This window comes from Argiope bruennichi, chromosome 10 (genome assembly GCF_947563725.1).
Source record: "Argiope bruennichi chromosome 10, qqArgBrue1.1, whole genome shotgun sequence".
Classification (NCBI taxonomy): Eukaryota; Metazoa; Arthropoda; class Arachnida; order Araneae; family Araneidae; genus Argiope; species Argiope bruennichi.
The window spans coordinates 123,490,441-123,506,646 of NC_079160.1; the positions used below are offsets into that span (position 1 = coordinate 123,490,441).

The 16,206-nt window shown below is 32.7% G+C and overlaps 1 protein-coding gene across 1 annotated transcript in view; it reads left to right on the plus strand.

Annotated features, from left to right (window-relative positions):
* Nucleotides 1–1,321: 1,321 nt before the first annotated feature.
* LOC129989506 (uncharacterized) overlaps nucleotides 1,322–16,206 on the plus strand; it is a 36,745-nt gene continuing 21,860 nt past the window's right edge. The window contains exons 1-2 of the mRNA XM_056098079.1: nucleotides 1,322–1,507; nucleotides 9,535–9,675. Of these exons, the coding sequence (XP_055954054.1) occupies nucleotides 1,463–1,507; nucleotides 9,535–9,675 (186 nt within the window). The 5' untranslated portion in view covers nucleotides 1,322–1,462. The remainder of the gene's footprint in view (nucleotides 1,508–9,534; nucleotides 9,676–16,206) is intronic.

Here is a 16,206-nt window from a genome sequence, read left to right on the forward strand (position 1 = left end):
GCTTATCTATTTCTAATGTTTCAGACATTATTTAGTAGCGATTATAATAAACATCTTGTTTATACAGAGTCGAAAAAATGGCATCAATATCCTAAATAATGGTAAATCTAATGGCCATAAGACGCTAAAAGCTCAAATTATTTTAGGTTACTGGACAAGTTGGAATTCCAGTGAGAAAATAGGACAAATTGCCAAAAATTTGATAATTATTAGAAGAACATTTGTTCCTCAAATAATATTTTGTAAGTCTTTAGATTATTTCGTTACATGATCTGGCAAACAATTTGAGATAAATAAATAAATCCTTTTCGGTCCACTGATTTTGTTAGAGTACTGGCAAATGAGTTCGAAAATTCATCAAAAATTATATAGTAATACTCTGGAGTGCAATTTTAAAAAATTTAGAAAGAATCCTTATAAATATGTCAATGAAATATGTCCAGGTTGTTGGACAGAGGACTTTTTTAACTAAAATGTAATGTCCAGTGGTAGTCGATAATGGACCGCATATGATTAAATTACGCAGAATTAAAACATTCTGTTAAAAAATTTATTAAGAAATTAGTATTCTATTAAAAGTTGAGCTAGGAAAAATATATCAATCCTTCGTTTTGTTTTTAACTTATTTTAGTAAAGACTTAATTTACTTTTTTTTAATAATTAGCCCTTTTTACACTCCCTCTTGGCATTTTTGAACAATAAATGTGACTAATTTTTTTCTTAAATAAATATCAAACCCATTTTATACGAATGCCAACATCTTAATATTCAAATACAAATTAATCTTAGAATGCAGACTGAAATCTTTAACGGCATTTTAGGGAAGGCGAACGCCTTTATATTTTCAAGATATATGTAACTGATCAAACTGATTTAAATTTGAGTTACATTGTATGATTCGTAAATAACAAATGTTTTAAGCGCATTTGACCAATCCTGTTCTTTCTACTATAAAAACCAAATCAAACATTCGACGGTAGCGCTTTGGAGTCCGCTATGGGTCACACCTTTATTGATGTATGAGACTCAAAAGTTTGGAAAGTAGGATGACGCCCCAAGCATTTTTAACTGACCACAATTCTAAACCCAGAAGTCAATTCCAAAATGGCTTCATAAAGCTTCACATTGGAATTTTACCATTATCTATCATTTGACTTTTAATCGAATAACTTCTCATATTCGCTGCCTAATGCTTATTTCAAATATTATCTCCTCTTATCTCTTGCGAATTATAACATGAAAGCAGACCACTCGTAGAAGATAATAGAAAAGATAGTTTATCTTTTATTTCTCTGGCGAACAGAAAACACCGATAATCGCACAAAAGCGTGAAAAACGATTTCGGAATTTTACTCTGGGTGGATCGTAGTATCATCGATGGATAGGGATATTGCGGGTGGAATTGTTTTTGGATCAAGATCATGTATTTCTGTTCTGTGAACTACCCACCATCCACGAAACAATGACGGATACAAACACAGACGAGAAGAAGTCGGCCATGGCCATGGTAAGCGGAATTTTTAATCAGTTGAATTTCTTTTCCACTCCATCAAATCATTGTGGATATTTTTAGCCATCGAGGTATCATTATAAAATTAAATTCTACCGTAACCGAAAATATATATACAGAAACAAAAAATAAAATAGCATATCTGGTAACTTTTTAGGTATTTTGGTAACTAGATGCCTTTGTTTTCTGTAGCTTGTTCTTCAACGCTTTCGTTTTCTGATTTTATTTTTGAAGTTGGTGCTTAGCTCTTAAATTCAAAATGAAAGTTGAAGAACTGAGGCTTATATATAGTACATTATCGGTTAATACTGAACTTGAAATTCGGTTTAATGGACTCAAAACTTTAATATTTTTTCTTGCAATTATTTTTCAAATTTTAAGATGACATACCAGAAAATTAAGGAGAAGCGTAACGCAATGAATAGAATTGTGTAAGGTTTTCAAAACGGTACTTTTAGAGCTATTTCTTCAAATTTTAAGACATATATCAATGTGTATCCAAGTTCAGAGTTTAAAATTCCTTATTGAGAAAACTACTTAAAGTAAATTTAATTAAATCTTTATGTAAATGTAAAACACTTATGTGAACGCAAAATCAGGTCGAATTTGTTAATTGCCATTTAGCAACAGTTTGCAGATTCGTATTGCTTACATGTTGGGCTTAGCTACGTTATTCTGACAGAGGTTTTTTTTTTTTTTCGGGGCGGGAGGGGGTGAAAAATACAAAAAAAAATGAAGCTTTAGTCGAGAAGTTCAATTTTAAATCAAAATCACCTAAATCGAAAAGTTAGGATAAAGTTAGAGTAAATGAAAGTGTTAAAGTGTCAGTCATAAAAAGTTAGTATGAGCGAAATAAAGATGTCAAGTGTTTTCATGTACTTAGAAATGTTTCCGAATTACAGGAGCATCGCCAATTTCCGCCACCTATTAATTGCGCCATTTTGAAGTATAGTTAGCCCTTCAGAATGTTTGTCATTATTGCTTAACAATTTAAAATAACATATCTCTTTCACTGCACTTTTTATTTATTCCTATTGACCGCATAATCATTTTTTAAATACTTATAAAGTTTTGAAATGTATTTTTATATAATCCTTATACTGTTCAAAAGAGGCTTGAATATCTATAAAGTTGAAATGAAAATGGAAAAGGGAAAATCTGTGCTTCTAAAATAAAGGCCTGCAAAAAAAAAAGAAGCAAGATCTATTCAGTTTTGACAGTCATTCACTCCCATAATTTATATTTAGAAATACTAGCTTATAACTTGGAATCCCCTTCCTTTAAAAATATGAATGATATACACTTTACTTTTTGATTTAAAAAAAAGAGAACTTTATTACAATAGTGTAAAAGTTATGTAAAAAAATAATATTTAAAACATATTAGCAAAATATTTTATCTTTTTTTCTTATCATAGAATGGCATAAAAAAGTCCTTTTTAAAAAAATATGTTCGCAAATCACTTCTTAACAAATATCAAAATTTTGCTTTATTTATACACATAAAAGAAATCTAAAATTCTGTTATGTTGGTTATATTCCGAAGCACATTTGCACCACGCATTGTAGTTTTAAGCCCGATGGCCTTTTCCCTTTCTCGTATACGTAATATGGAGAAAATATAGTAATCGTGAAAAAATTCGAACTCGTGATTTTGATAAGTCTCCACGTTTTAGACGTTTCTGAGTTCGAAAGCATATTCTTAGAAAATGTCTGTCTATGACAAAAATAACTCAAAAATACTTTGATCTAGAGGGATAAAATTTGGTATACGGTCTTCACACCAAATTTTCAGATTTCTATCATCTTTTGAGCAAACTCTATTCAGAGGAAGTCGTTCATTCAGGTTGTCCGAGCGGTAGATAGATTCAATACGATACCCAGAATGAATATCTGTAGCGTAAACATCGACCAAATTTTGAGCTACATCCAACAAGGAACGAATCGGCGTTATTAACGTGGGATGATACTGTTCACTTGAGAAAAGGGATAGAGAGATAAAATACGATAACCCAGAATGAACATTGATAGCGCAGACACCTGACCAATCTTTAGCCAAATCTAACAAAAGATGGACCGTCTGTCGGGCTGTCCTTTCAGAAACATGTAAACGCGATAACTCAAAGTTGCAATGACTAAAATATATATATATCATTTGATACATGATTTTGTGATTACAAGTGCAGTTTTGTATCACATTTTTATTTCAATCGGTTAGGAAATAATACGTTTAAAACACACATTCGACTTTCGGATACTATTCACCGCTTGCTAGGTATTATTTGCCAAAGATGACACGATAGTTTCGATAAAAAATGCTAAATGCTCGCCAAAAATTTATATTTCGTCACTATTATACGCCAATGCCATGTAAGGCGTTCTCTGACATGACAAATCCATTAGAGCGCATGCGAGAAAGTTTTGGAGAGTCGACTCGCGCTGGTTTGTCCTTGTAGAGTCAACGCGCCATAAAATCTTCATTCAGTTGAATAGAATGCATTTGAAAATGATGATTTCTAAAGTGTAACTGATAAGAATTTATAGGCAATTAAATGTTTTATTGCATATTCTTGATAGGAATTATAAATTTTAATCTTCTCTCTTATAGCATTTGTTCTATTCCATAGTTAAGGCAATGGAGTCTCCCTTGGAGCAACGGTGAATAGATAGATATGAATGTGTAAAATGGTTCATAGTTACTACATGGTTTCTATTTTTTTCATATCTTTCTAATCTTTTACTATCTGTGCATCCCTTTAAAACTCGCAGCTGAAATGTATCTCCCGCTATTAAAAAGAGACATTTTCAGAAGCTATTTTCTCATGTCAAAAATATAATTGAAAGTAATAGGAGAGCTATAAATTAAGAAAAAGAGCGCAGAAACGGGTTAAGTACAAGTTACAAAAATTGTTTATTATTACATCCTCAATGACGCTAAATAATTAATAATATTCATGCGAATAATATTGGTAAGTATTAGAAAACAAGAATTTGAGCAAAAAAAAAAAAAAAAAAATGCGTGTGTTTTCAATGGGCTCGTGAGATTTGACAATGATCTTTTTTTCTCTTTTGCTTGTTGCAAAAGTAGTATTTTATCATTTATATCTTTACTTTTTCGAAGACATAGAGAATATTGTAATCGTTAAAAACTTCCGTCTCCAGAATCTCCACGCTTTAGACCTCCCTGAATTCTGAAAGCACATTTTTGGCCCTGTGTCTGTCCGGGCAAAGATAACTCAAAAACGCTTTGAACCAGAAAGATGAAATTGGATGTATGATTTTTACACCAAATGTGTAGATTTCTATCAAATCCGTGTAAAATCTGTCCGTCTGCTTGTCTGAATATACGTTAACACGATAACTATAAAAACAAAGTGATCAAGATAGATAAAATGTCGTGCATTCATTTAGCATCTATAATGTAGACATCTATCAAATGTTGAGTCGAATCCAACAAAGGGTTGACCATCTGTCGGTCTGTACTTTCGTAAATATGTAAATATGATAAATCAGAAACGCATTGACTTTACATATGAAGCTCGGTATGTCATTTTGTGGCTACCTGTGCAGCTCAGAGTAAAATGTTTGTCAAATTCGATTTTCAGATACTATTAACCCTATACAGGGAACGAATCGCCAAAACACTCGCCAAGGGCCACACGATAGATGCAAAATGCTAAATCCACGATAAAGGCTATATATTTCAAAATCATTGTATGCCAACGGTGTACTCTAGGATAACACCTTTATTGAAGAGTATGCAAGAAAGTTCTCGGGAGACCCCTCCCGCTGACATTTTATGGATTATCGTTCTGTTTTTGAAGTACAAGGGTAAAGATTTATTTTGTTGTTGTTGTTGTTGTAAAATGCAGTTTAAAGAAAAGTGAAACACAACTCGCCCACAAAGAATAAAATGTCTATTTCTGGGTAAATTATTTTTGAAGTTTTAATTAAATTTTTATTAATTACAAATTTTTCCCGATATAAAATCCTAAAATATTATAGTAGAAATATGATTTTTACATCCTCTTAAAATACAAAAATGATCTTTTCATTTATACCAATTTTTGAAACATACAAATTATGTTCCGATTTCTAATCAGTTTTTAAAAATGTTTAGTATAATTCCAACAATTTCACGCACATAAAAATTTGACCTGCAGAAGCACGTTACGCGTGCATGAGAAAAATTAGCTTTAATCAGCGTGTTGCTATCACGTTGACAAAAGCTCGAAATGGAACAATAACTCTTATTGCAAACTTTATCTGAAACTGGGTAATTTTCCAAAAGTGCCTGCAAGAAATGAAATGAACATGAAACAAGATATTTTCTAGAACGATAAATGCAAGAAAAAGGTTTCTGTGGGCTTTTAAAATTTTTGTATTATTAATTCAATAATTCTGTAACATTTGATACAAAGGTAGTTTATATAATTACAGGATAAGCACTCTAATCAGGCTCCGACACCGAATTTCTGAACAATTAGATACATGCGTCTAATGTTTATTCACTTCATTTGATCATTTCCCCTTCTATATTTTAAGCAGTTTGAGTCAGTGAATATTCTGATGAGTAACGAAACTCGCATTTTATTCAAATCCTTGGTCTTATGATTTATACTTAATAAAATATTCATGAAACACTAACATTTTAAACAAAAAGAAAGGTTCATTCCATTGCGAAGTTGAGTGAACCTTTTCTGTCTAATAAAAAACTCGCAATTTTAGACTACTCAATGGACCGTTTCAAAGAAGATATGCCAATCAGTACCTGTTATTTTCCCAAAGCTGATCAGCCTAGAATTATGAAATGGTTGATTGTTCTAAAATAGTAAAATTCAAAACTTCATAATTCGGTCACATTTGTTGATAAAAGATAAAAAGAGTTTTTGTTTTAAACTCTTTCTATCAAGATGCCAAGAATTTTATCAACAACAATCCTTTGGAAAGTAAAATTAAAACTAAATTTCATAATGAATCAGAATTTTTATTGAATAATTTTTTAGATATTGCATAAATTATAAAAATATGTAATGCATATAAGACTAATGTTGAAAGATTCTGTTTTCTGCACTCATATTTTTAGAAAGCATGTTTGTTTCAGTAAAAAAGTTTTTGTATTAATTGATTTAATCATTTTCACTTCAATTGAATGTTTCACTTTTTCGGGCGGTTCATGAAGATTAGAAATATGTAGTGCGAGAACAGAATGGCGCAAGGCTTCTGTAACAATACGAATTGTGATTATCGAAATTTTAAACAAAAAATATTTTGATGAAGAAGATATTAAGCAATATAGCAAGTTACCTTATATATTTAATTGAAAATTTTAGAGAGCATTCATCTCGCTGAATCATTTGGTGGCCAAAGGCGGCTAGAAAAATAAACAAAATAGAATAGTTGTTATAAATTTTTTTTCTTTCTTTAAATTCTTGCGATTAATGCTTCGATGGAATTTTCGAACAATTAGGAGTGTTCTTTTTTTACGATAACATGACTAAAAATAATTATCACAGTTTTTTCTACATATATTAAAGAAGATTGATTAAATCTCAATCGTAAGTTTCAAATTTTTAATTATTTTCCTAAGTAAATATTTTGTGCTTCTTTTTATTGTTCATGGAATATTGAATATAAATCAATTCTGCAACTTTTTCAAAATGCGTCTCTTTTTCTTAATTAAAATGCTTCTAAATTGTAAAGAATTTTTTAAAAATTATTAGCATTTGTTTTAGCTTTGAACAATACTGAAATTTTTAAATTTTCAATGAAAGGAAGAAAATTCAAACAATTATTTATCAAAATTTATTATTCGTTCAATTCTAACCTATAATAGGTTTTGTAAGAATCATTCTTCAAAAAGTTTGAATGAAATAATTCCAATTTTTTTAGCAAGGGGATTTTTATTTCAGTTATATTGGTTGCACAAGACACTTTTGAATCGATGGTCAATTTACTTGACATTCCAGTTATGCCGGTAATTTAATTGCAAGTGTCCTTTAACGTTTAAATGCATGTAGTTTTATGTTGCTGTGTAACTTGGCATAACTTCTTTCTCCAAGACGGATATTAAAAACCAAAGTTATATTGACATAACGCTGGGCTTACACTCGGCCACTTATAAGACGGCCAGTAGGCAGCGCATGAATAGAAAGTTGAAAAATGCTGTTCGGTCCACGGCAAATATTTGTCCCGACGGGACAACAGCATGCCGCTGTATTGTAATTTTTCTTACTGGGCATGCAATTGTAGAATTTGGCGGGGTTTTTTTGGTGTGAAAAAATGGATCATTTATCAAAGATTAATTTCGACATTTTTTTGCTCTTTGTTCTTTCTGATTCGAGTTTTTTTTATTTGTTATTCCTTTTATATTGTTTTCCAAATTTAGGTATGTTGACCTTTTTTTTATTTTACCAATTTTTTTGTGTAAATATCCATTATTTTAATATGATACGCTATGAAAAGAAAAATTCAGGCATGTCAAAATGGCAATTTATAGCCAAATGTGGAATGCCTGAATCTATGCTATGAAATAGTTGCAAACATAAATCAATCCCTTTCCACGCATGCCCTGCCTACTGGCCACTTTATAACTGGCCGAGTGTAAACCCGGCATAGTTCTTATTCTTGTGGTAATACCGTTCAAGCATCAACGTAGTGATAATCTTATGACTACATAGCCTACTTATCCTTACATTTTACATTCCTTATAATTTAACGCAACTACATCAACATGCACTGGTAGAAATACACGGGTCACTTTGGTTTTCATGATAGAGTGTTTTGTCTAGTAACCTCACGCTTAAGTAGTAGACTGTAGATTTCGGTGCTAGAACTGCACCAATGATGCAGTTTTGTCTTTTTTGTTTTAATTTTCTTATAAATAAAATTACTTTTTAAAATTCTGTCATTTTGAGAAAAGAGGGGGAGATCGCGATAACCTCATTATTATTACTGAAATGGATAAACTGGGATCTTTAGCAGCAAAGTCTGTCATTTCCTAATACCAGGGAGTAACAGTTAATAGTGTTACAAAATTTTTTCTACTATAAAATACCGTCGATCAATCATAATAACGTAACGCATTTAATCGCTATAGTTCAGCAGCTTGCTTGCTGTCTAATCCTCTCAATCTTTTACTTGTCGGCGACTCCGACTCCTCTCACACACGACTTCTGACGATACACACGACTTCACTGCAGCTTCAGAGTGCCCGTCTTTTATAGTTCCGGGAGGTGGGGCTAGAATCTTCAGACCAATCAGGGCGTATCTGTGTATATCTCGGTTCCTACTGGATGGATCGTAAAACTTCTCGAACTTTCCAGTATGATCCATTTAGTCGCCAAATTCGTCACCAAATGGTCGCCAAGCTCAGCACGCACAGGACAGATCTTACAAAGGTTTTAACGGTTTTTCCAGGATGACACTATTTGTGCCGGGTAGCAAAATTACAGATTTGAAACAATAGATATAAAAAAAATTGATTTGATTCCATTTTGTAAACAGCGCTTATGAAAAGCAGTTTTTTTTCGATCAAAACTTTAAGAGACGAAATTTCTTGGTGATTAAAAAGTGAGTTTTCTCCAAAGGTTTGTTCTGTGAGTAGAATATTTCTAATGGTGCACGAAAATATGTGCAATGTCATTTTAGGGTTTCAGAAAAAATAATTAGGATTGTTCTAAAGCCCAAATTTATTCAGTAGAGCGGGATGCTCATAAAAGGAAAAACAGGATATGAGTAATGGCCATCTAAAGAATGAGAAATGAATTGAAGGATCTGATATCTACATTTATTGAACTGCACGTCAGATATTAAAACATTCACGTTATTTATTCAGAATTTTTCACATGAAAATGCTTGTTAGAATAGAAAATTGAAGCTATTTTATTATAAATATCAAGAGTTTTTTTTTATTCGCAGTTTTCTTATTAATTGGCATATTGAAATAATCCAACGTACCTTGAATATGTATTTCGAAACTAAACGTGTATAGATTTTCTATTCAAGCGTTCTTTTTGATTCCAGAGTCAGAGCCCCGGCGACCGAAGCCACTCCCGCAACAAATCCGTGCAGTGGGCGGACTGGGAGTTGAAAGATGTGATGGAATTCACTGAGGAGACCAGTGCGCAAGCCGTCATCGATGAGTACTCGCAAACAGAACTCGATGTAAGATCTGTTTCTTGAGTGGAAACGATGAATCTCTCTTCGTCTTCATTTTTCATTTCATCATTGTGTCATTTTAAAGCATTCATTTTCATTTTTTTATTGGTTTGATTTTAACCTTTTTTATTTTAGATTTTTAGTCTCCTAACTTTTTATTTTTGTGCCATATTTTTCATTACGGTCAGTTTATTTTAATTTTATTATTTATCTTATTTTTACCTCATTTGATTTCCTTCTCTTTCATAATAAAATAAATCTTTTATAATTTAAATCAATATAATTCTCTTTTATAAAACCTTATTCAATTCCTACTATTAGTTCAGACTCTCCCTATTTCTATATTTATATATCTTGTTCAAATTTTCAATCGTTAATAAATTACTTTTTATTCATCCACTCAAGTTAAAATGCATTTTTTTAAACTTGTAGTGGATGTCACTTGATGTTAATTCAATTTTTTTCAAATATTAATTCATTAATTATTAAATTTAATTCATTTTTAATACTTTAGAGTTTTAGCAGTGTGTAATTACAATTGAAATCAACAAACAGTAGTTCAATCGGTAAAATGCAAGGATTTCAGTATTTTTCACGTGAAGGTGAAGAATACGAGTTCAAGTCCTGCGAAAATCAATAATTTTTTGATACTTAATAATTTTTTTGATAATTATTTAATAAAAAGCAACTAAAATAAAAATTTTCTTTGTTGACCTAAGTAGGAATTGAATTTTAAAAAAATTATATTTGTGGGAAAAGGCAACGACCAGCATTAATATTTGAAATATATTTATTAAGATTAAAGTACAAAGGACAAAACATTACTACATAGAACATAAAAGATACATGAGCGTGAGCTACACGTCTTGCAGTCTCACTGCCTAACTCTCGTCTGCCAATAATGGCGGGAAAGCATCACGTGATTAATGACGTGACGCAACATGGCCAGCATGGCGCCAAACAGGATACGGGATCTGTCAGCGCTTCCCACATCGGCCATCATGACAGGATAGGCGACCTCGCCTTATGGTATACAGTACAATGAAGTAAATATATAAAACAAACAGCAAATACAGGAAAATAATTTGTAAAATTGAAATATTCACAAGATAAAACAAATAAAATAGTCATACCATCCGTGACAGCATAAGTATATAGCAATACAATAGCGTGCACTGGAAATATCGAATAACTAACTAAAAATAAAAATAATATTAGTGTTGAACATATAAAAATATAAAAACACAAAATAAACAGAGAAAAAAAAATCAAAGTCTATATCGTCCAAATATACACACACAAAAAGAAGGAAAATAGTTCTCTTTCTCTTTAAGTAGTGTTCAGTGTTTTCTTTTGAAACACAATTCAAGTGATATGTTCTATATTGCTGGACCATGGTTTCATATATTCTGCACAAGTTGAAGTTTTTGATGGTCCATCGAAGAAATCATACTTTTCAACATCGTATGTGTCGTTTGCTTTAATTTTGATCACTTTATATGGTCCGAGAAATTTTTGTTTCAATTTCAGACCAGGGCCAAATTGAGTGCGCTTGATTGCGACGAGATCATTCAATTGAAATTTTTGAGCATGTTTCCTACGCAGATTGTAGGTACGGCGATTTTCTTCTTGGATTTTGAGGATTTGTTGTTTTGCATCTTTACGGAGCTCATCACGCTGTTGGAGAAATGCAGACTGGATCTCTTCGTTGACGATTTCGAGGATTTTTATATCATGCTCAGATTTCATTTTAGTTCCAAACAGAATTTCGAATGGAGTAGAATTGATACTTCGTTGAAATGTAGAATTAATAATTTGCTGAACGGAAGCAACATGGCTATACCATTTCTCAGGGTTTTCTATGGATAGCTTGGAGAGTACAGATATGATAGTAGAATTAAGTCTTTCTACCTGACCGTTTGATCTAGGAAGTCCAGCTGTAATAGCAATGTGGGTGATATGCTGATGTTCACAATATTCTTTGAATGACGTAGATGTGAAAGCGGTACCTCTGTCCGTAATAATCCTTGAAGGATTACCGAAAACTGATCTTTGGCATTCGAGCTTATTGAGAACTTCAGCGGTGTCGGTGGACTTGGTCGGGTAAAACCACACAAACTTCGTAAAGGAATCGATGATCGCCAGAATATGCTTATATTTCTTAGAAGTGCTTTGAAGAGGACCCAAATGATCAATATGATATGTATGAAAGGGAGTATCGTCTTTGTCAAGTGGATGCAAAGTGCCATCTAATTTGCCACGTTTTCTGTTATTTAGAATGCATGTTACACAGTTGCGTATGCATCGTTCAATTTTCTCTTTCAAGTTCGGAATAAAGAATTCTTTGTTTAACATTTCCTGCGTGCGTTTTACTGCAAAATGGCCTCGTTCATGACAGGATTTAATAATGTTGGCCTGCATATCATCAGGTACGACACATAAATCGATTCCGTCTAAATTCTTATATAAAATGTTCTTTTTGACTATGTAGTTCTCGTAAGGTGCATTTTGAAGTAATGCTTTTATAGCTGTAATATGCTCATCTGTCTGTTGAGCTTTGAAAATTTGAAGATTGACACAGTCTTGAATGATCATGCAGCATGGGCTTCGGCTAAGAGCGTCGACATGAGTCATCTTTGAACCGGTTCGATGCTCTATTTCGTAGTCAAAATCCTGAAGGTATAATGCCCATCGCGAAATGCGGGAATTCATTTCTTTTTTATTTAACGTTTTGACGAATGCATTACAGTCAGTGATAATTTTAAAGTGTGATCCGAGGATGTAAATTCGGAATTTTTTAAGAGCTTCTACAATGGCGAGTACCTCCAGTTCATAGCTGGTGTATTTTCTTTCGCTGTCAGACGTTTTCTTGGACATATAATACACTGGATGGAATTTGTTATCATCTTTGGATTTTTGTAGTAGGACTGCCCCCAAGCCATCAATTGACGCGTCTGTATGAATTTCAATGGGACTGCCTTGATTAAAAATAGTTAAAACGGGTTTATCAGAAAGTAACTGTTTTAAGCGTAAAAACGCAGTTTTTTGCTGAGCTTGAAATAGAAAGGGGCTGTCCTTACGAAGAAGATCACTAAGTGGTTTTGCTATAGTAGAGTATGAGGGAATAAATTTTCTAAAGTATCCCGTAAGACCTAGAAAACGTTGTACGTCTTTTGCATTTTTTAACTCAGGATAATTAAGAACGGCTTTAGTTTTGGAGGGTGAAGGGAGCAATTTGCCGTGTTCTACTACGTGACCCAAAAATTCAATCTGACTATGCAAAAATTGACATTTTTTAAAGTTTATATCTAGTCCATAATCGCGAGCTACTTTTAGAACAGTGTTAAGGCGTTCGAGAGCCTCAGATTCATTATTTGCGGGAATGACGATGTCATCCATATACGGGAGGACAATGCCTTTTGCAATAAGATCACGAAAAACGGCATTTATGTATCGCATAAAGACAGGAGGACATGAACTTAAACCGAATGGCATATAACGGAATTGAAATTGACCTGTATTTGTGACGAAACTGGTGTAACAACGACTTTTTTCTTTTACCGGCACATGAAAAAATCCGTTACGCAAATCGAGAGTACTGAAAATTTTAGCATTTTGAAGACGATCTAAAATGTCATCAATTAATGGTAGTAGATAATGGTCTTTAACTAATTTACGATTTAATTTTCTATAATCTATACAGACTCTATGTTTTCCATCTTTCTTACGAACTACGACAACTTGACTAGCATAGGGTGAAGAACATGATTCTATAATTCCATTTTTAAACCACTCGTCTATCTGCGCATTTACTATATCACGTTCGGCAAAGGGTAAACGTCGAGGAGAGTGGAAAATTGGCTCATCGTCAGTAAGCGTTATATCAAGTGCGATATTCGTGGTTTTGGTTTTGTTAGGTTTATAGGCTAACAAAATCTGTTCAACCTCATTGCGAGTTTGTTTAGAAATATTCGGACCTATATCAAACGTGGGAGTTTCGGCAGAAATAGCCATTATAAAACTGTCAGTTTCAACAGGATCATCAGATTTAGAAATTTTGGAAAATACAACACCGTCAGGTTTAATTGTCAAATTTGCCTGATTTATTACGTTGCAACCTATTATTAGGTCATAAGTAGTACAATTATTAGGTACCACAGAAATAAAAACAGGAAAACTTTGTTTGTCAATAATAATTTCAGATTCAAAGGAACCTATTATTTTAGTTTGGGAAAAACCGAATCCAGTTAGTGTCATCTTGTTATTCGTCAACGGCGGCGATCCTAGTTTAATCCATGCAGAATGTTTGAGAAGTGTCGAAAAACTACCAGTATCGACTAATCCGGAAAGTGTATTATTAAGAATAACAACCTCTTTATGCATATTCGACGGAGAATGCAATAAATGTAAAGTGTTGACATTATCCCGTGGGGTAGAACTGTCATTCCGAGTAGTACGATGACAATCGGAAGATTTATGTCCGAAAAAATTACAAGAAAGACATTTAGGACCACGATTACGATTAGGGCAAGACTTTGCGATATGTCCAAAATCGTTACAGTTAAAACAACGCGTCTTACTGTTAGTCGGATTACTAAGATTCAATTTTGATTCTCTTTGTTGGACAGGGATTTTATGTATTGTATCACGTCTTTGGCCGTCATTAGCATATCTAGAATACGACATCTTTGAATTATTTGCGTTCATTGCACTTACGATAGTTTCGAAAATTCGTAATTTTTCTTTAAACTCAGAATAACATTTTGCACCATAAAGAATAATTTTATCAGAAGGAGAACCCTGTATCCCATTTATTGTGTATTGAATAACAGAACATTCATCAATAAGGGTTTCAGACTGATTCGCAATTTCACGCATGGCAATAAAATATTGCATAAAAGTTTCATTCGAGCGCATTTTACGTCTTTCTAGTTGTTTATGTATTTCAATCGAAGTTACTTTATCGGAAAATTCATTAATGAATGCACTTTTAAAAGCATGATAGGAATTTAGATTTCTTTGAGAGAATAAAAAAGATTTAGCTGCGCCGGAAACTAATCTCTTTACAAAGATTAATTTTTGTTGTTCGCTTAAAGAATGAAAAAGAGAAATTCTCTTCAACATCATAAAAAAAACTTTTAATCGAATAGGAATCATTTCCTGTGAAGTTTCTGCTACTACCACAGAGATCGCGTAATAAAAAACAAAACTGAAGGTTTATTTCATTCATCGTTTGTTTATTCGAGGGATCATTTTCGAGTGATTCCCTTTTGGCGCCAGTAATTAATGCCTGACTGTTATTTATTAATGTTTCGTCTGAAGTTACGGGGATGGGGAAGGAAGAATTATTACCCGTATTACTCATAGAGCTGTTATTAATAGATGAAGTTTCGGTTTGAGAAACCTTTTGAGGAGACAAAGGTTTTTCTTCTGTTTCCGATAAAAAACTAATATCTAGCGAGTTCTGAAATTCATTTAAATTTGTTAGGGCTTTAAAAATATTTTCACACATAGCATCTTTGTCGGTCTCAGTTACTTCTAAGTGTAATAAATTAGAAACTGAGATAAAATCAGATAAAGAAAAAATCTTCAGCAATTCTTGTTTATGTTTTTCTACATCTAAATTTTCAAATCTTTCAAAATTTCTCATTCTTTTTCGAGAAGAATGGTCAAAATTACTGTAACCTAACACAGAGTTAAGCAATTTTACGGAATTAGTTTTTGCATATTTAAGGGAGTTAGCGATTAATTCAATATCGCCTAGTTTTAAAGACATTGTAATGAATTAAAACAGAACTAATGCACATTCACTCGGGATTAAAATTTAAAGGGAGAATGGAATAAAGTAACGTACTATACTATAAATTACAAACTTGGGAAAAAATTGCGCCTACCTGGTTGGGAGCAGTCGAATTATTCACTCTTAAAAGTTCCTTTTTTTTAAAGCAGCCAGTATATGTCAGCACAGTTGCACAAGAACACGAAGTAATTGAACCTTTAACGTTTCCACTTGAATCATATCCATCCAAAACGTGCACTAACGTCCATTAAAATATCCACGGCAAAAATCCACTCTTATCAAAATTCTTAGCATCAATTTAACGTCTTAAATTGTACTAACGTCCACAGCTTTTCAACAATTTGGCGGGATTTGCTAGGGGTATTCACGAGAAAGGCCGAGCCCCCAAAAATGTGGGAAAAGGCAACGACCAGCATTAATATTTGAAATATATTTATTAAGATTAAAGTACAAAGGACAAAACATTACTACATAGAACATAAAAGATACATGAGCGTGAGCTACACGTCTTGCAGCCTCACTGCCTAACTCTCGTCTGCCAATAATGGCGGGAAAGCATCACGTGATTAATGACGTGACGCAACATGGCCAGCATGGCGCCATACAGGATACGGGATCTGTCAGCGCTTCCCACATATTATTTGTTTTTTCTAGAAATTCTAAATTCATAAAAAGATTTTCAGAGCAGTTTCGCATTCAAATAAGACTTTCAATGTCATTTTTAATGCTTTAAGTTG